The sequence below is a fragment of the Bacillus rossius genome, chromosome 5, assembly GCF_032445375.1.
Source record: "Bacillus rossius redtenbacheri isolate Brsri chromosome 5, Brsri_v3, whole genome shotgun sequence".
Taxonomy (NCBI): Eukaryota; Metazoa; Arthropoda; class Insecta; order Phasmatodea; family Bacillidae; genus Bacillus; species Bacillus rossius.
Window position 1 is genome coordinate 46,025,805 of NC_086333.1, and position 21,727 is coordinate 46,047,531.

Sequence of the window (21,727 nt, forward strand, 5' to 3'; positions counted from 1 at the left end):
GACTAAATTCGCTTATATAAATTTAATTAACCAAATTTCAGAACAGGCAGCGGGGACGGCGTCAAGTATAAGGTGTAATTTAAGGTCACGCTCACTGAACCACCCTAAGACAGTTAACTTTCGGTTCTGGCCGTCTACAGAGCACTAGTAACCGCGCCCCGCGAGACTGCCACGGCAAATTCATAAAGTTATGTTAGTGTCGTGTTTTGCTCTGTAATCAGCATGTGTTAATGTAACTGGACAACGTCACAGATGCAGCATATCGCATTCGCATAGTGTTTGTAGCGATTCTGGCACCGCGTAGTGTGTGCATAGGGAGTACCGCGTACCCATGCATACCACCAGAGAAATCCGTAAATTAAATGGAAATTAACTAAAATGGTGTCGCTTACGATTATTTCGCTCCAATCCATCCTCCACACGGCCGAGCGGCCTCACAACCAAGCAGGGAAGTTCAGGATGGATTTCAAGCCGCATACCTGGCGGGGCACGTGGGGGCAGAGTACCCACGACCCATCACCAATGGCCTAGTGTCTCACTAGCATAGTGCTTCCCCGGACAACAGCAGCACTGCGACGCCTGTAGCGCCCATCAGGTACTTCCCGGGCCTTCTACAGAGGCCAGGTGATGGCAATATACATTTTGAATGTTAATTTTTGTCGTGTAAGTTGTATTGAAGGAAGTCTCGCATCTCCTCAAGTGTACTAATTACAGTGAAATTCTGTTACAACGTACTTCAAAATAATGTATCTTTCAGTTCAACGTATGATTTTCAATTCACGCTCAAAACACTAATGTAAACAATGTAAAAATATTTCACTTTAACATTAAAAATGTATCATACCTTTCAATACAACGACCATTCTTTTCCAGTTATCAGGAAAATTTTACATACATAATTGTTACTGTGTTTGCGCTGCCGTCGTCCGGGGTCTCGGGCTCGAGTCCCGGTGCGGCTCCTAGCAGGAATGGCTGTTGTCGATGTAGTGTTTCCGGGTGGGCGCCAGACTAGCTCTGTTTCTAGGACCGTCGGTGGTGTTGCGTGGGATATGAGTAATTCCCTACTTGGCGGTGGTTGGGAGTCGTATGGTTAATTGATTAGGCGCTGAAGTAGTGCAACAAATGACATGCGTCGTTTATTTATGCAACTGTGGGTTTGGTGTAATACCGTTGATTACACACCACGTCGCACAGAGGGTGTACAGAAGTTACACAATTACACATAGTTAGTCTGAAGAGTTACGTAATAAGACGTGGCACAAGTTTACAAAAATGTTACGTGATGGTGCGTTTGACGCCGCCGTCAGTGCTCCCTCTGAGAGCACAGGCCGTTATGTGTCCTCAACACCTGATAAGTGCCGCGCCCCGAACGCGCCCGCGCGCGCAACGTAGTGCAGTGCCCCGAACGGCGTGACGTCAGTCACGGCCTCCTACGTGTGCAAAGCGCCCGGCCGGGTGTGGCACTGCGCAAGGGTATTGTTTCTCATGCATTTTATAATATAAACAAAAACTAAGAAATCTAAACCATTCAATAATTAATGTTAATTAAATGATCATATGTTAAAAGGGTATAATTCACAAAACTGGCCGAAGTCACCTTCCCGCGCTCCGCAGTTTTCCCGCGGAATTTCCCCCCTCCCTGGCCCCGGCGGCCAGGGAGGTTAGTCAGTCGCCATCCAGCACTCGCCCGGGCCGGCAGCCCACGCACGGGGAGCCTTCAATTTTCGCGCCAACACCATATAACTGCAATAGGTAAATATAGTCCAAACGTTTTATATCAGCTCCCCGGTCGGCCCAAATCGGCCGTTAGCATCCACGCGCGGTCTTTTAATAATATGTGTATCCCATCAGGGATTTGTATAGTTTACGTAAGCAATTAGGTGACCTGTCGTGGCCCCTGCGCCTCACGCTTTAACGTCCCACCACGGGACATAGTTCTTTGCCCACGCAGGGCGGCACTGCGCCGAACGCGACCAGAACTTTCGGACGAGTATTCACCTGGGACGTGCCACGGCCACGTGTGTGATATCGCTCCAGATTCCACCGTGTCCGTGCCCAGCTTAACGTGGCCCAGCCACCCCGCGGACTATCCGCGCATGCATATCCTCCTGTGCGGGACTAATCGCAGTAATTCAGTGTAACGTGTTTTAATAAGTAAATATTCTCTTGTGCGGGACTAATCGCAGTAATTCAGTGTAACGTGTTTTAATAAGTAAATCATTCTCCTGTGCGGACTAACCACAGTAATCTAGTGTCATGTGTTTCCTTAATTAATTTGCGGGACCGATTGTCCACACACGTCACGCCACGTCCGTGTACTCTCGCAGAGACCCTAGCAGGTTCAGGTGCGCGGAGCTTAGGTCGACGGTGAAGCGGCCAGTCACGTGAACGTGTGACCTGTAGAGTGTGCTACGTAATAAATCACCAAAAGAACTCGTGTGTTTCATTAATAAGGCGTCCTGGGAGGCCATAACAGCCCGGGGAGTCCTTTGTCGCCGCATCCCTGCCTACCGCCACGAGGCCAGGAACCCCCCCCTTGAGATTCAAAATTAACCTACCAGCTTAAATTTACGTAAATTCAGTTTAGGCAATGGGGACGGCGTCACGTTGCACAAGTTTACTGAATGTTACGTGGTGGCGCGTCGCACAAGTTTACTAAAAAACGTTCCAGGTTCAAGGCATCGCACAAAATTACTAAATGTTAATTATTAGCAAGGCACCAGGCGGTTCTGTGCCTGGTTACCCAAAATAGGGGTGAGGGCGATTGGAGGCGGCCAATCCCGTATATCAATGTCTCGAGGCGGTGTTCGTGTCTACTGTAGTCCCTTACGGGGTGGTGTCAGTGCCAGAGCGACTGGTTTTGACTTGTCCCAGGCAGAGAGGAGAGGAGCGGGAGCGGTCCCCAAGCAGGGGTCGCTGCCCAAGAGCAGGGAGAGAGCGGGAGCGGTCCCCGAGATGGGGTCGCTGCCCAGGAGCAGGGGGGGGGGGGAGAGAGCGGGAGCGGTCCCCGAGTAGGGGTCGCTGCCCAGGAGCAGGGAGAGAGCGGGAGCGGTCCCCGAGATGGGGTCGCTGCCCAAGAGCAGGGAGAGAGCGGGAGCGGTCCCCGAGCAGGGGTCGCTGCCCAGGAGCAGGGGAAGGGGAGAAAGCGGGAGCGGTCCCCGAGTAGGGTCGCTGCCCAAGAGCAGGGAGAGGTAGGAAGGAGGAGCGGTCCTCCAGAGAGGTCGCTGCCTATATAATACTGCTCAAGTATTTTTGCCACTTTTATTTACCCAGAATTACTGGGGAGAGCTTTTCTGCCTGGCTTAGCTCAGCCAGGGTAAATATACAATGTATGTACATATTCGGTAGGGAGGGCACATCTGTACCCTTCCTGTGCATACATATTCGAATTACAATACTCTTTACATTCACTTGTATCATTAACAGGTTTCTTGTCACAACACTATATATTTACCTATTTGTCCTGAATTAGGCTGGGCAGATAGACAAAGTTACCTTAATTCACATTCCCCTTTGTCTGCCATCTAGGGGCGGGTGGCGAACTAAATTTCCTGCCCATAGATTGTGTAGGAGGGGTGGCGCACTTGGGGCTTGTGCTATCATACCAGCCGAGGCCAAAATGGTGGACATGACAATTCGCCCCCCTCCCTCTGTGGCCTTGACTGGGATCGTTGCACATGCCAGGAGTCAGCACGCTGGGCTTCAGTCCCAGGGCTGGCTCCTCTACACTGGCCACTACACTATGTGGAGGATAGACGGTAGCGGGCTGGTCTGCCCAGCCCTTCCCATGGTCGTAGGGTACTGGAGGTAGTTCTCCTGGTGCAGAGGGGCTAGTAGGTTCCTGGGGTTCGGGGTTTTTGGACAGATCTGTTTTCCGTCTCCATGGCTGCAGGTGAATCCTGTTCTGGGGAAACCATATTCCTTGGTCTGGAAAAGGCTCTTTCTTCCAGTGGCATCTTGCCTTTGAGAGGGCGTCGCTCAGCGGCTGTCTCCATGACTGCATGGTCGATTTCCCCTTTGGGGTTCCTCCTTTCTGGCACCACTGAAAACCACTGCCCGAGTTATTTTGGCTTAGCTTGGTTGTGGCAGAGCGAAGGGAAGGAGTTTCTTGAGGTCTCTGGTCCCCTTGCGTCAACATAACCATAGGTTGGTCTCTGTGTTGTTCAGTGCAGATTCCAGGATTAGGGTTACCACCACTTTGATTAGGGGCATTCAGGTCACCCATTCCTTTGGTGCCCCAGTCAAGAGTCCGGCGGGACGTTTTTCCGAAGTGTATAGTTTGATCTTCAAAGTCCAATATCGCCTGCTGCTGCGTGAGCCAATCTTGGCCCAGCACAAGTTCTTCTCGAAGGTCCTTTGCGACTAAACATGGGATCTCCATCTCCATATCGGCTATGCAGCATTGTACCACAGCATTGCCCAGTAAGGTCATGGTGGATCCCTGGGTGGCAAGCTGTGCCATTTGGGGTTGGGAATTAATAGGGGTCCCTATTATCTGCACCACACTCTCGCGCACATAATTAGTGGTGGCGGCTGAGTCGATAAGAGCCTGAATGGGCTGTGAGTCCAGTTGCACCTTGACTCTTGGCAGTTCTTGTTGTGGGTGGTGCTGTACGCACATAAGGCTCGGGGTCGGTCTACCTTCGAGCCGAGCTTGGGAGTTGAGGTCTTCTACCTTCGGTGTAGGGGTAGGGCTCGTTGGCACCACTCTTTCCCTCCAGGGGTCTACTGTGTTGAGGCTGTTCCTTTCAGACTGTTGGCAGCGGAGCAGTGGGCAGTCTTTGTGAAAGTGTTGTTCAGGGCAGTGCCAACACTTCGGCAAATTTTTGTTGGGGGTAGAATATTCTTGTACCAGGGTTGGTGGTGAACAAGGTTTACTTGTTACAGTGCCCCTAGTTTCGAGACAGTCTCGCTGCACGGCAGTGGCTAGAACCATAAGTTCGGATAAATTCTCGGGAGGCGGATGCCGTAGAAATGGCCGTAGGTTGGGCCGCACCAGCTCCAACAAGGTAGGAAGAAATTCATTTGGGTCTCTCCCTGGGTGTAGCCTCTTATAAAGTTTCTTTTTCTGTAGTAAGAAACTTTCGACATCCTCTCCTTCCTTTTGTTTGGTACCATATAATTGGGCAGTAAGCTTTGCCAGTCTTGATTTGCTTCCAAAATGGTTCAGGAAGCCCCCTGTGAACTCTTCCCAGGTGTCATACAGCCCTTCATGGTTATTCCACCATCTAGAGGCTTCCCCAAGTAGTAATGGGCCTATCTGGTCCACCCATTCGGTGGGGTGGATTGCATGTGCTCGTAGGGCTTGCTCCCATTGGTGGACAGATTGCACAGGGTCCTCATGATCCTGCCCTCTAAAGGGCCGAGGTACACTTGCAGATCCTGTACTTGAAGGTAAACTGGGATTCACTCTACACTGGGCGCAGGTAAACGACATCCCAGCAAGGTCCAGTGGTGTATCTTCCCAGCCTAGACAGGCGAGATGGTAGTCGCGATGGCAGGCCTGGCAGGTGACGATGACTAGGGCTGTCTCCGGGCAGTTCGGCGCGAAGCAGCGCCGGGGAGCTGGAACTGTTGGCTTCTTCTCTACCAGAAGTTTTCTGCAGGGCTGGCATATGTGGATATATGCCTGTTCACTGACTTGTTCCACGATACCAAGGCATTGTAGGTGAAACTGGGCATTGCAGCATACACAGGGAATGCTGGGTCCATCCGGTGTACTGCAGCGAGGTGCGGCACAGGATCCAGAAGACATCCTTCAGTTGGGTTGGGCGCCACCAGGTGTTTTCTGCACTCCTGGAAGTGGATGTGGCTCCGGCTGCTGATAGCTCTCGTAGAGGTAGGGTGTGGTCCTCAGGTTATCCAAGCTGACTGGCCCCACGTTGGGCGCCAAATTGGTATCCCTGGTGGGGAGGAGAGGAGCGGGAGCGGTCCCCAAGCAGGGGTCGCTGCCCAAGAGCAGGGAGAGAGCGGGAGCGGTCCCCGAGATGGGGTCGCTGCCCAGGAGCAGGGGGGGGGGGAGAGAGAGCGGGAGCGGTCCCCGAGTAGGGGTCGCTGCCCAGGAGCAGGGAGAGAGCGGGAGCGGTCCCCGAGATGGGGTCGCTGCCCAAGAGCAGGGAGAGAGCGGGAGCGGTCCCCGAACAGGGGTCGCTGCCCAGGAGCAGGGGAAGGGGAGAAAGCGGGAGCGGTCCCCGAGTAGGGTCGCTGCCCAAGAGCAGGGAGAGGTAGGAAGGAGGAGCGGTCCTCCAGAGAGGTCGCTGCCTATATAATACTGCTCAAGTATTTTTGCCACTTTTATTTACCCAGAATTACTGGGGAGAGCTTTTCTGCCTGGCTTAGCTCAGCCAGGGTAAATATACAATGTATGTACATATTCGGTAGGGAGGGCACATCTGTACCCTTCCTGTGCATACATATTCGAATTACAATACTCTTTACATTCACTTGTATCATTAACAGGTTTCTTGTCACAACACTATATATTTACCTATTTGTCCTGAATTAGGCTGGGCAGATAGACAAAGTTACCTTAATTCACATTCCCCTTTGTCTGCCATCTAGGGGCGGGTGGCGAACTAAATTTCCTGCCCATAGATTGTGTAGGAGGGGTGGCGCACTTGGGGCTTGTGCTATCATACCAGCCGAGGCCAAAATGGTGGACATGACAGTTTTAGTTCAAGTTCTGTGGTTCGGGAGGCGGCCCGTGCCGTATACTGAAACTACCCTGCAGACAAAGTGTGGTGCAGGGGGTTTTAATAGTTATGCGGCCGGATTAAGTCCTGGACCGAAAATTGGACCGGGTACGCTTGGAGAGATTAGTAAAAAGAGGTTTCGAGGAAGTGACTATAATTACCAGAAGTGAGTTCAATGCAGACAATGGATGGTGTCTCTCCGTGGGACCTGCGTCCGCCCCGGTCCACGAGTCGCGCTGTACTGGCATGATGTCATGGCGTCCGGCCGAGGCTCGGTGCCCCTCGCGCCAGGGTTGACTTCATTAAGTTATTTTCTAATGTAACACGTTTATAAGAGAATTTAAGGGCGCTAAATTCCTACATTAATTATTAAGGCTAAATTAACATTACTCGTCCCTTCTACAATTTAGAGTTAGTATGTTTACGAATTATGTCCTTTAAATTATACGTCACACCAGAGACTGTTCGTCTCTTGCCATACTGCTCCGGTGGGAGGTAATAACGGAACACAAGGGGTTAATAATTATGTCACAAGAATTACTTAACTAATCTAGGCAGAAGGCCGCCAGGGGAACACTCACACACGTATCGACGCATTTACACACGTGAGTGTCCGGGCACTCCTACGTCGCACTTTCTTTAAGCAACTTTTAATTTATACGTAATATTGTTTATATTCTGTGTGTGTTTTTTAGCGACATGGTCGGCTGTAATGTCGGTCTGTTTATTATGGGGCCGGGTTCTACCTTGGTTGCTGGTGGCTCGCCTGACTCGGGTGGGCCATTGCTAGGGGGCACGTTCCGTTAGCGGGGTGAATACTGGCGGTTGCAGGTCGGGCTTTAGGGTGGCCTTCGGTCGGACGTCGTCAGCACAGGGGTTCTTTAATATAATGTACATTATGATTAATTTTTATCACTTTCAAGAATCGTTAATAAGTATAAAACGTAAACAAATACTGTCTCAACGATTCATAGAATCAAAGTACAGTATAACGCGCCATTTTTCCTCCTCCATGGATCACACACTTTAGGGCAAGAGACGATCTAAGCAATCGATTGCTGTCTCGGCTCTCTTCAAGACAATTGTTTTTAGCTGCGCCATATTTTGGTTATTTGTAGAGCACTTTTTAAAAGTTTGAATTAGCGCAGATACAACGTTAAATAAAAATTATATTTTAAATTGTATACGAAATATAAAATCCAATAATGTTCATTTATGCAGGTTAAGTTTTGAACTGTATGGTGTCACAACATGGCCGACACGCTTTGTGTTGCCATGAAGGTCGGAATGTTGACTGGCACAGCCATGCTCGAAACGCGCGCTACTAGTGCGGTGCTTTGGTTATCTATGGATGCGAGGTTTGTTTACATTAGACGTGGCGCGAGGCAAACAACATTGTTGATTGTTTATTGAACTCAGGACAGGGTGTCCACAGTTAGTACTTTCGTACTAAATCTAGTACATTTATAAGTTATTTAGTGGTCAAGTATATTTACTCTCAGATCTAGTACTTTTTCCTTTAATATAATAATATTACAGTAACGTCAATTTGTTTCAGTAAAAATGCCCAAGAAGGTTTTGAAATAGCGAAATCCATTTTGACAGCACTACAAAACCCATTAATTCAGGCATATTTTTTGTTCCTGGCTTTTAATCTGCCGACAGTAATTAATTTAGATTTAGATTATCAAGGTACTCAATATCGTCTTCATGTTCTGATTTCATCAGTGGGAGAGAAAAAATGAAAATGATGAAATATTACACGAAACCTCAATATATTTTAAATAATCCAATTTAAAAAAAAATCCAGCTGACAACTGCCAGTTTTTAGACAAGCAAAGTTTATCTAGGAGCGAAAGTGGAAGCCCTTTTGATGGGATTAAACAAGAACATAGTTCCACCAAGTGATGCAACACAATTGAAAGTATAATGCCACTAGCCAAACATTTTCCTAATGTTATTGAAGAAAAAAATTACGAAAACCTGGATAGGGAATGGCGTTTATTGAAGACTAGAAGCACTGAAGAAAGACAACGAATTTATGGATTTTTGGAATACAGTTTTTGGAATGAAAAATGCGGTAGGGGACCAAATGTTCCCTTCTTTAACAGTGTTCATTAAAGCCATGCTATGCCTGCCTCATTCATCCGCAGCAACTGAAAGAATATTTTCAGCAGTAACATTGAACAAAAATAAAGTTAGAAACAAAACAAATACCACTGGTAAATGTACTTCTTTTGGTAAAAGAAAGATTGAAGAACACATCAGCAGCAGAGTTTACTGTTCTGCTAAAAAAAAAATGAATGAATATTTCCTGTGGTTTATTTTGTGAGTGGGAACTTGGAAAATGTGTAAATATAATATTTAGTAAATGCAAGTTTAATGCATAATTATTTCAAAAACAAAACTTTTTTTTGCAAATTCTAAACATTAAATCTAATCACATGTTACGTAGTATGTTAAGTGCAGAATTAATACATGGGGCATCATAGTTTCTATGTAACAGCAACTCCAAATGCATGTTGGTGATAAAATGGTGAGTTTAAAAATTTATTTTATTTTTTTATTTTTGCATGTGTTATTTTAGTTACTGTTTATTTTCAATTCATTAATTGTTAGAGTGTTGCAATATCATAATAACTCCCTAAATTAGTAAAACGATAACAAATTATGGTAAATATGTATTGTACGGATTAGCGCCAAAAAAAATCGTACAAATATGAAATAACTTTCATTATATTCTCTTTTACGTCCTCTTTTCAAAACTGCCTGCGGAGATTAAAAATTCCAATTACTTTAGGAGATATCGCCGTTCTTATTTTGCAATACAAGCCCTATGTAATCATTCGAGCCGCGCCGGGACAAAGGTAGATTAGGTCAGGTCAGCTACATTATAAATAATTGAAAACTGAGCGGACATGAAAATTATATAAATTTATTTCAATTGTTGTTTAGTTTTAGAGCATTTTTAATGTAGCTGACCTAACCTAACAAACCCGGAACAAATGATTAACAGTAGGAACGAACGTAATTTTTTTTTTACGCGCAACAATATAATAAAAAATAACACAACAAAATTTGAAACGTTAAAAACTCACCTAAGTTGGAGGCGGGTACATTTCCTTCGCACTTAATAAGAAATGATGTAGACGTTCACCTACGTCGCGATACCTCCGACGGAACATGAATTCCGCAAGGTACCCGACGTAGTGGTCAACTCGTCGACCATATCGAGGTACATTTTGCCTCACTTCCCGCCAAAGTCTCTCTATTCTTTGGGTGTTCGCCCCTGTGTCGGGATCAACAAAGTTCATATTATGATTAACCTTCAGGTGAAGATAATCATGCTGAGAAAGACAATTATAAGCACGCCAACAGTCGCTTATAATTGTTGTTCCAGGCGAAATGTACTTCTTGATCACGCGCAGGAGCGTTCTGCTAGTACGATCTTTGACAGGAACGAGAAAAATGTTATCACCATTTCTCTCGATTCCGCCAAAAACCCACTGACCCTGGATGACTCGCCCCTTATTGTTTTTACGCTTACCAATTTTTGCCTCATCAATTTCGACAACTTTCCCCGGCCCACCCAACTTCCCTACATTTAAGTCCAAACTCCACTTAATTAATACTTCCCTGCAAAATGACGACCAATCTACGACGGTTTTCAAACTGACATTACAATTCTTCTGAATGAAAACAGTATTTGGGTGATGAATCGTTAAAAAAAAATAAGTCATCTTCATAATCGTTTCAATCGAAAGTCTACTTTTGGAAAACCACGTGCCGGTCCTGAAAGATTTTTTGAAACAACAAGTTACCCTTTTAATTCTTTTACTGGCACGAGTTACCGTTGTCCGGTGACATTGAAAATATTCGCTGTCCTCGGCCAACTCAATTACCGTCCCACATTGGTCGCACTTTACCTCACTACTCAAAACTCCATGATCAACTAAAAATTCAAACAAAAATTTCCAATCATCACACAAATGCACAAAATCGAATACATGCAGGGTACACCCGCCGCATAGCTGACTATTCCCAGATACACAGGCCATTTCAAAGACAGAATGTAACACGATAATGATAGACGAATTCCAAGAACGACTACAACATCTAATACAAATAGCGAAGTGACCGTTGTAATTACACATCGTTTTGAACAATAAGAAATTAATCATCACCTATTGGTTCATTTGAATATTGGCCTATCACGACCTATCACGTGACAACCTTATCCAATAAAACACAATTGACACTCGTAAATAAATAAAACAATGGTCGACGCCGTGTGGATGTACAGATATAGTTATTAAAATTAAAAAATTCATATCTCCTAAAGTATTTGGAATTTCTTATCTCCGCCGGGTTTAATGAAAAGAGGAAGTTATAGAGCACAGAATGACGGTATTTTCGTATTTTTAAAATTTTTTTTTAAAAAATTCGGCAAAAAATGAATATTAAAAAATTCAATATCTTCAAAAGTAATTGGAATTTTTAATCTCCGCAGGCAGTTTTGAAAAGAGGAGGTAAGATAGCATATAATGAAAGTTATTTCATATTTGTACGATTTTTTTTGGCGCTAATCCGTACAATACATATTTACCCAAATTATAATTTAGTACTTTTTGTTTTCAAATCTAGTACTTTTTTCTCACCTAAGTTGGTACAAAATATTTTTTCCTTGTGGACACCCTGAATCAGGATGGATGGCCAAAAAGATAAAAATAAACTAAAGCAGTTCGCTTTGAAGGAAAACGTAATTTTGAAAGAAGTTGAAAAAGGCAGGAAAAATGCAGATGTGGCACTGTCGTTTGGTTTGGTGCCCACTACACTGTCAAAATAATAAAACATCGCGAAAAAATTATTATACTGTACGAACAGTCATCTTTATCTGCTGGTCGTAAGAGACAGCCTAGGAGATAACAAGGGAATTCTACCTCCATAAATGTATATATCTGCAAAATAGTTTAACCCATTTGTCATTTTGTGTTTGACAGATATAAATTTTGTACATGTAGGCCTAGAATTTAGGCTACTGTATTAAGTTCAATAATTTTTTTTTTTAAATTATTGTTTTACAAATATTTGCTTCCAAGCTAATGTAACATTTGATCCCCTACTACTTTATTTTTAAAAATTCATAAATACTACGTTTTAAATGTAAATATATCGACTTTCAGAATAAAGTACTTTCATTACTAAGAATGAAAGTTGAGGCTTTATTGATGTACTTTATAACGAGATTCTACTGTATCAGCTAAATACCCTGTTGATATCAATGTTGTAAAGTGGAACTCATGTTCACATTTCTTCACTAACCATGGTGGCCTTGCAATTAACTGCCTGCAATGAATAGCGAGACACACCATGGTATTTTTAATGTGTCTGACATACTCTTATACACAATTATGAACTACTGCATTGGAGGACCACATTTAGAGAAAACAATGTTGTGAAAGTGGTTGTGCTACTGTCACCTAAATAATTTAAAATTATTCCAGTGTATTTAATTACTGGTTATGCGTTAACTGCATCACGTAATTGCATTCAGAACAGTAATGATACTACTCTCACTATCATATTGCAACACCGACTGCATCATATGTCACACATAATCATTGGACACACCAAATGTATATGTGTATGTATACAATATATGTGTGAGTATCTCCACTAATATTATAAATCAGAATGTCTGCCCATCTTCACTTTCACTGTTTAATTGGCATATTTATTGCTTGTGATATGGTATTGAACTTAGGATAGCTTTTATCTTGATAGATTTAGTTTTCCTCGTACATGTAAATGACAGATTATGGTATATATAGTGTAAATACAATTTGTTTGAACTTGACTTGACTTGTGTAATACTGGTTTTAGTATAACTGATTTAGATATCATTCATGTATATGCATTAATCATTGATGTAGACCTAAATGAATTATTTTTCAACTCATCCAAATCTTCTTTCAAATAAACAAAGTTATAAAATTGTATAAAAGTATACAATTTTTAAAAATATTATCATACTTAATTTTCATCCACGAACATTGATTGCTGAACATATATCATTTGCTGCAAAGATAGCATTCATTTACACTACGCTGCATGAGAGCACCACTGTCAACTCATGAAGAAGAAAAGAAGTCGAGTAGGTATTCTCTTTTTTTGCTGTATTCTCGTCAGTAATGTGTCTATGCGACTCCATAAGTTTAAATAACCTTATAAATTACCCATTCACTAAATGGTTTACTTATATACAGTTAAAAAAGGATTAGGCTGCATGATTTTATATTTAGTTGAATATCATTTTTAAAATAGATTTTGAGGTTATAAGTTTAAGATTTACTAATGTTTATGAAGATCATGCAATATTCAACATATAATAAAACAATTTGTTTTCTGAATAATTACTTTTACACAAAAAAATCCTTATATACAGTTAAAAAAGGATTAGGCGACATTATTTTATAATTAGTTGAATATCATTTTTAAAATAGATTTTGAGGTTATAAGTTTAACATTTACTAATGTTTATGAAGATCATGCAATATTCAACATATAATAAAACAATTTTTTTTCTGAATAATTACTTTTACACAAAAAAAAATCCTTATGTTTTTGATGCTTTAATTAAATTGATTGAATAGAAGAATACACAATTGTACTTAATGTTTGAAGTAGATTACTTCAGAATAAAAATTAATAAAGCAAGCATTCATTTTGTTTTAGTAAAAATAAAATTCTGTAACTGAGAAATTTGGTGATAGAGTTGCATGATCAGCCAGTATTTCTAGTTAACATTTACAATTTGTTTCATAAATTTTGTTAAAAATCGTATGGAACTACATAATACAATGACAGAATTACACTTATGATGTTAAAGAAAAAAATTTCATTTATTTGAATGAATTTTTTTCGGTAAAATTCTCCTTATTTTAAGAATAAAATTGTGTTGTGGTGTTATGTCAAATCTTAGTCCCTACTTACAAAAAATTTAGTTGAGCTTATTCAGAAACATGGTTTTCATGTGATTAACACTCTTAAACAAATAACAAATTTTATGATATGCAACAAACCCTGTAATAAAGAATTTTAAGTTTTATTTAGCAATTGAAAAATTTTGTTCTTAACAAGTTTAACTATACCTATTTCTGTATACATAATTCATTATCAGGTTCGTACTGCAAGAACTTTATCTTGTGTGTTGCTGTGTCGGAAACTGCTACCCCGATAAGTTTTCTTTATTAAATTCCTTGATTATAAAGCATATCTGTCACAGATTAAAAGTAACATATCTGCAATATTTGCATACTTATTTTGTTTTTGTGCAAAAAAAAAAAGTATGAATTCATTTGGTATTCGCGTTTTCATATAAAGAAGGTTATATAATGCAATAAATAATGAAAATCGACCTTTAGTTTTCAGCCTGAGGCAAGGCCTACATGGATGGGATGGGGCTGATACTCCTAGGAGCTGGCTGCCCACCCGGGAGACAGACCTGTCGTTCCGGCCAGCCTGGAGAGTGCGAGAGGTGAGATGAGATGAGATACGGAGCAGGAACGGAAGGAATTGGTGGGAGAAACAGGAGTACCCTGAGAAAACCCACAGGTCACTGCAACGTCCACCACGATTCCCAATTGTGAAAATAAAGGTTTGACCTAGCCGGGAATCAAACCCTGGTTGTCTTGGTGGGAGGAGAGTGTTCTGACCACTCAACCAGCGCACCTCTTTTATATTTGATGCAATAAACAATGAAATTATTCTTCCATTAAGTACAGTGATAGGGCTTTAATCCATTAGTCTACAACCATGCTGGATTAGCTATGTTGCCTGATTATTGAACTGCAACATAGTGCTTCAAATCATGATATCAATGCGCAATAGAGTGATATGTTTTTCTTATGTTTAGTTAATGATAATATGTGATTAAAATAGACACTGGTTTCAGACATTAAAGTAACACACTAGTATTTTAAAATTACGAATCCATTTTGGTGTGGAAATACCAAATGTGAAATGTAACCCACTGGAGAACAAGAAACATAGTACTGAAATGAAAACTGACAATATAAATTCTGAGAGAACTAAAACCACTGGCAATGCAATAGTGCGAGCTGGCAACCAGGACAACAGTCGTGATTCACTCAAATAAAATCAGAGCGTGATCATCTCTGTGGTGCTGGATCACAGAATGTGCCGAACTATAGAATGTCTGACTGACCTTTCACTGCAGTCACACTGCTCAGTTTTTCTATTATTATCTTTTACTTTTTTTAAATTTATTTTACCATACTCAAAAAGTCTCATCCTCTGTGTGAATTCAAATAATATTGGATAAATTTAATTTTGTGATGAATAAAGTTTAGTATGAAATGTGTTTCAGACATGTGCAGTGAAAAATTAAGGAATTTTCAGGGACTCCTTTACATCATCGCCTTCACCATCAGCTATTTGTAATATCACAAAATCCATCAAAAAAATAATTTATTTTGTTGGTTTGTTCAATTCTTACATGTAAGCCCTTATTGTCTAGAATAATCTCTGGAACATAATAATCTAATCTAACGCCTATGGTTCATCTTGAGTTTGGAAGCCAACCAATTAATTTGATCACTAATTACATGTACTTTATAACTTCAAAGTAAGACAGTAAATCACCCCCTTTTTGGTTACAAAATGAGATACAAAATATGAAAGTTTTTTGGCCTGAAATTTGCCAATTGTACTGCGCTTTGCGCAAAGCATTGTTTGTTGCCATGTCCAAAACAAAATAATATTAAATATATCTACATTTATCCATTACTTGCACACTATCAATCCTATTTATGAGTTTTTATGGATTATTAGTGAAATTTAAGGACTTTTAAGGGTTCTTATTCAATTAAAGACAAATTAAGAACTTTTTAAGGATATTAAGGAGCACGAATCCTGTCAGAGTACAGTAGAACATTGTTTCTGTTAATAACACTGTCCTGCTTATAACACAATTATATTACAGTCACAGTTCTTTGGGATGACAATTCATTGTTTAGTTCTTCCTTTTTATGATATTGTGAAATAGTCTTTAAATGGTAAAATTACACATTTTTTGCATAATAATTGTGTAGAAACTATGTAGACACCTTACTGATTTCTATTGAAATGGCAAATAAATTGGAGGCATTTTTAAGAACATACTTTAATTTTAAATTGAAAATCCTTCAGTCTGTCTCACCCTTAGATTACAGTACCGAGTAATTGGCAACCACAGTTGTTGATACTAAGCAGCTTATTAAAGTTAAAATTGTTATCTTGTTTACCATCTTTAATTATATTATGTTTTAATATATATATTTTTTTAAATTTTATTGTTTATGGTATTTTTAAGGCTATAAATTAATGTCTATTGATAGTATTATCATATTTGTAATCATTCTGACAAACAAATATAATTAAATGGTAAACACCAATTATTATTCACAGGAGAAACTATTAATAGCAGTCCTTCACCATTAACATGCTGTCGACCGGGGCTTTGCCCCTGACTGGTCAGACTCCGCTTCCTTTGCGGTCCCATGGCATCCCTAACCATTCCTTCCTGGCATTTGCACTGCCGACGAGAGGGTGCTGTAGCTTCAGTGCTCCGTTCACTCACCTAATTATAAATTAAATTAATTTTTATCCTAAGCGTTTTGTGGCATGGCAGATCGGCTGGGAGAATTTTGTTTAATAAATCTTATATTCCATTTTGCATAAAATAAAAGACGGCACCGGAAATTCAGAGGCAGATCAGAGTCCGGCCGAAGTTAGACTTTGTTTGAATATTTTAAATTTATATGTTTTAATCATTCTAGCCATAAGAATTGTATTAGTGTTTTGTGTGTCTAGTTTTTAATAACCCTTTGCACGGAATCATAAAAACGTAACACTAGTTTGGTTCGGCGCGAGAGACACCATGTGGCCCGTGCAGAGCATTTGCTCACCCCAGTCCATCATCACCAGCCAAGTGCAGAAGCACCAGCACCCCGGGAACCTCACCACTTGTATCCACTGATAAGTAGTTTTCCGTTCATGTTCTTAAGTCTTTAAATCTGTTTACATCTCTTCTCGGGACTACTCTCGGCCGGCGGGCTGTTAAAATAATTATTCTTATTACTCTCCGCGAGTATTTAATCACCCTTACGTAATTCTTGTGTGGCCACGTGTGTGGACCACACCGCAACATAAACTGATTCGTGCCTCTAGCTTTTTAATTGTTTAAAGGACAATGTATATGGGAGCGTGTAACTTCTTAATAAATCTAAATGTGTGATTTAAATGGTGTTCCTTTCATCTTGTGCCCACGTGTACATCATCTACTGCATGGCGACGTGTGGGACGCCCTGAGAGCCCACTGCGTTAATCCTTAAAGCGTGTCCGACGCTGAGAGCGGGCCAGGTCTTGGCAATTGGTGTGCAAAATTTAGAGGGTCCGAATCTTGCTTCCACATGTGCGACGTCACGCCCCGAGAGGAGTCTCCGCCCGGGACCATGTACCCTTCCAAACGGTGGCGCCCTTACAGTAGTTCTCGTATCAAAGTAAATCAAGCCCTCTAGCCCAGACCTCAAACAAAAAGGCATTTCATACAATTATGAGTTGTATGCAAACAGTCAAACTTTTTTATATTACCTATATATAAAAAAACTTACAAAAACAGTTGAAAACAAGATGGCATATTTCTATAACAACTCCTTAGAAGTAAATAATTAATATTATCAGATTGATGAAATACAACAGGCAAATGTATTAACAAAATTCTCATTCCAAATTTTCTTCAAGATATAGTATTTTTCAGATATTTCAAATATTTGTGATATATATTTCAGATATTTCAGATATTTCAAAGAATGTTCATTACATTGCAAAGTTGTATCTAAAACATTTTAGCTCATTTGTGTGGATCTGACAACAGGGCGCACACAAACGAGAACTGTGCTAAGGCAGAAACTGTGCATTGGAAAGAGACAGTATACTTCCATTTAACTGCCAATCTAAGGATGAGACCAGTTAGAGATATTATACTCCAATAGAAGCAAACTTCTTTGGGCAGCTCTTACTTCACGATGCGTTTTCTTACATAATGTCAATCGGAAATTGAATAAAGGACACTTAATGGTTTAAAAATGGCTTAAGAAAACTTACATAATACTGTTTACAATTATGAAATTGCCCAGAAAATTTAATTCCTGCTTTTAATACTTTTCTGCACATAACACTTTCCTTGGAAAAAAATTACGAAGGAATCAACGTGGACTACTGTCAAAGATTATTTGGCTGAATGACATAATTAGTCATAAGTTTCTGCTGTTTCCATGTTACCGTAAAATATAACAACCATCACATATGTATGACATTTTGACCACAAAAAGGCAACAATTATATTATAACCCCAATCACGCCTTTCACTGAATAGAAATACAAATATTTCAGCACACCTTTGGCGTGAATGAACCCAGTATTCAGATGAGTATCTAAATATTTCTGTTGCTCTGGCTAATGCGCACATTGCTCGGATTTAACTTCAAGGTAAAGTATTGCGGCTAAGTAAACATAATCACAATATTTAAAATTAAATTATTTTATTTGGTACAAAACTTAATACAACTCGTAATTAACATAACTTCAAATATTATGATAATTTAAGTAAAGCAGGATTACATGAATAACAGACTTGCTTGTTTTATATTAAGTGAAAATTCATAACTGACAGATCTTTATTAATTGTACTAAACTATGTACTGTAACAAATAAAACATACAATCTTTAAAGCAGGGAAGAAATATAACATTTTACACAACTGAAAAGACATAATTATAACTGTGCTCTCTCTGCATAGTTCACACAATATAACTGTGCATGCAACAATAATAATAGGTAATAGGTGGGAATTTTTTTTAAAATAATATGACATTTTACATGTCAGTTTTTATTACTTACTTTGTAAAAACAAACTATCTACAAGAGTGTTTATATAAGTGCAGAATAAGGAAGTGAATAGATCACAGCCTTACCAAAAATTTTTAAAGGAATATAGAATTATATAAAAAAAATTCTATGCATATAGAATTATATTATTAAATATTATGACCCTGTTTACCTCCTACAATAATACTGCTTGTGAAAATAATACCAATACGGCCAAACGTGTTGTGACGGCATACTGAAACACATTCCAAGAGTATTAAAAATCTTTTTAAGGCATAAATTTTAGATTTACACATCCTTTAATAGCTTCTGTACACTTAAAAAAATTCAAATCAGATCCTAAGTATGACTGATTAAGTGGCTCACCCATTCCAACATTTAAGTGCATTCAAATCTATGCTAAAATAATGCATAGTTTTAAGAACCATTTACTAATTTCAGTACTTTATGTTTACATATTCCAGCATGCCATACACAAAGTTTATGCTGGATATTCAAAATTTTATATGAAAATATAGAAAAAATAAAAGGTTTTTTTAGTTTCTTAAATTGTGTTTAAATCATTAAAAAGTAAAAAAAAAATACACAGGTAGGTATGAACCATGGTTACAAAGGAGTAAAAATATATCTTATATAACTGCAGCATGAATCATGTTGCAGCATAAACCAAAATGTAAACGTAAACATCAGCCTTTCTTTCTCGTAAACCAACATCTACCACAACATGCCCTTTAATATTTGTATACTAGTTTTTAAAGACAAAAATAAAATAATTTTATATGTACGTCTATCAGGAGAATTTGTGTATGAAGTCAAAAACTTTGTATGAATTAAGTGAATTTTATGTGTGAAACTTGTCTTGTACAGCCAACAATTGGTTACAAGTTTTCCGAATTTAACAAATATACATTAATTACACTTTTGATATTTTTTTTTTTTTGCTATAGCATAAATCGGCATGTGTTGTGGACACACACCTTCTGAAAACTTGAAACTGGCCAAAAAATTAAGTTTTTATTTATTAAGGCATTTATTACCTGGTAAGCTCTAAGATGTTTATTGTTTCGTATGCATAAATCATCAATGCATATATTTAATGACAAACATGTAAATACTACTGAATTGCTTAAAAATATTTAAATAATCAAGGTCAAACACACAATTTCAATTTTAGTGTGACACATGAAAAAAGTAACTTTTTTGTGGCCAAACTACATTATAAAAATATAATTAGCTATCATTCACAGTAAGTTAACAGCAGACATTGAATGAGTAGCATAAAGTGAATACTAATGTAAAAAATGAATATTTTTGGTAAGTCTTAATTAATTTGTTCAAAACTATATGATATAACTATTTTTTTTTAAACGGATGGTTATGAGAGGACAGAGGGAATCAAATTCATCTGCAAGTGTAATTTATGACTAAATAAAATACTGTGTTCTGGTGTTCAACCATCATTTTCCTTAAAATATAATATAATAATATTTTTTTTTGCTTCCACTGACGTGCGGCGAGAATCCCACGCCCGGGACTCGCGACACATGCCTCCAGTCTCAACCGTCCAAGGCATTACTCGCACAGCACTTGTAGAGAGAACATCACGAGGTGAAGCCGCAGGCGGCGGGACGACGGTACGCAACGCAAGAGAGAGAGAGAGATCACGAGCAACCAGCCCAACACTCAACGGCGCTAAGACGTGAGCGCAACACTTCCAGCCACACGATCGCCAGTCTGTCGACTCCCAGCACGAACTGGCGGGCACCAAATGACTACTCGTTTAAAGCACGGCACAGGAACATTACAGTACGACACACGACGAAAAAAAATATATATATATTATATTGCTGTACCTTGTGTTACTACTTAGCAGTAAAATTGTGTACTCTCTATACAACAGCACATATCTATACATCCATCTTCAAGAAAAATATATCACAACCAATCTAACTTGTGTCCACTTCTTTATGTTCCTCGCGACTGTATTTTCGCACTGGTTCTTGTTTCCATTTCACGTTGGTGATCTTTTTATTTCTTTTTACTTTAAGTTTATCTTTCAGGAAACAATTTTTTTACTTTAAATGCATGTTTGTTACATGCCGTGTGAAACACGAGGCGGCCGCGTCGAAGCAGAGCGAGAGCAGTGCCGCCAGGCTCGCGGAGGCGCGTCAAAAGCCGGACGCGAACACGCCCATGGGCTTCTCGCTGAAGAGGGGCCCGGTGGGGCTCTGCACCACGTAGTGGGTCAGTCTGGTCGGCAGGCAGCCGGCATTCAGCTGGTAGAACTCCACCAGCTGCAGGAGGTCGTAGAACTTGGTGACGCCGCTGTCGAGCGAGTAGCACACGGCGTCGCGCACCTGGTCCACCACCTGGAGCACACACGCCGTGCCATCAGCACCACAGCACCACAGGCCTGGGTTTGTCTGGCCGCGCCTGTCAGACAGAGGTGCAGTAGTGTGGACCACTGCAACCTCAGAAGAACAAAATCAGGGATAGCACTGATGTAACTAAAACTGGTCTCTGATTTTAGCAGACCCGGTGGATTTTTAAGGTTATATTTTTTCCAGCTTTTATTCAGTGTAAATTCTTTAATGTCACTCCATGCCCTTAGCCAGTAAACTGCATTACTGAAGTTAATTTTATTACAGCTTTCAACAATGGTTAGATCATACTCAAGGTCCTAAACAAATTTTTTTTCAACTGTCTTTTTTGACGGGAATCCACCTTAGGTCAGCTCGGATAAAATGAAAGTACCCTTAATCTAGCTAGACACTACTGTATAAGAATTTGTAATAATGTGTGGAAGTTTGTGAGTCAGCAAGTGTGCAAGTGACCATGTGTGCACGTATGCAAGTGTTCTATAATACACTATAATACAAACATGCCATAGAATGTCCCCTCTACCACATCAAATTCCCCACTCTTAATTGTAGCATTTTTCAATGTCATCAGAGCATCACATTTTAGTTACGCTCTTGACGGCATCATCGCCTCGACTCACTCTATCCAAATGTAAAGAATTTTCACTTCAAAACAAGATTTGAAATAAAATATTAGTACAAAACTGATGTTTAGGGGCTAATGAA

The 21,727-nt window shown here is 40.2% G+C and overlaps 1 protein-coding gene across 2 annotated transcripts in view; it reads right to left on the reverse strand.

Moving 5' to 3' along the window:
- Positions 1 to 13,816: 13,816 nt before the first annotated feature.
- LOC134531772 (growth factor receptor-bound protein 14-like) overlaps positions 13,817 to 21,727 on the reverse strand; it is a 648,199-nt gene continuing 640,288 nt past the window's right edge. For both annotated transcript variants that reach the window (XM_063367665.1, XM_063367666.1), the window contains one exon: positions 13,817 to 21,010. In XM_063367665.1, the coding sequence (XP_063223735.1) occupies positions 20,810 to 21,010 (201 nt within the window). In that variant the 3' untranslated portion in view covers positions 13,817 to 20,809. The remainder of the gene's footprint in view (positions 21,011 to 21,727) is intronic.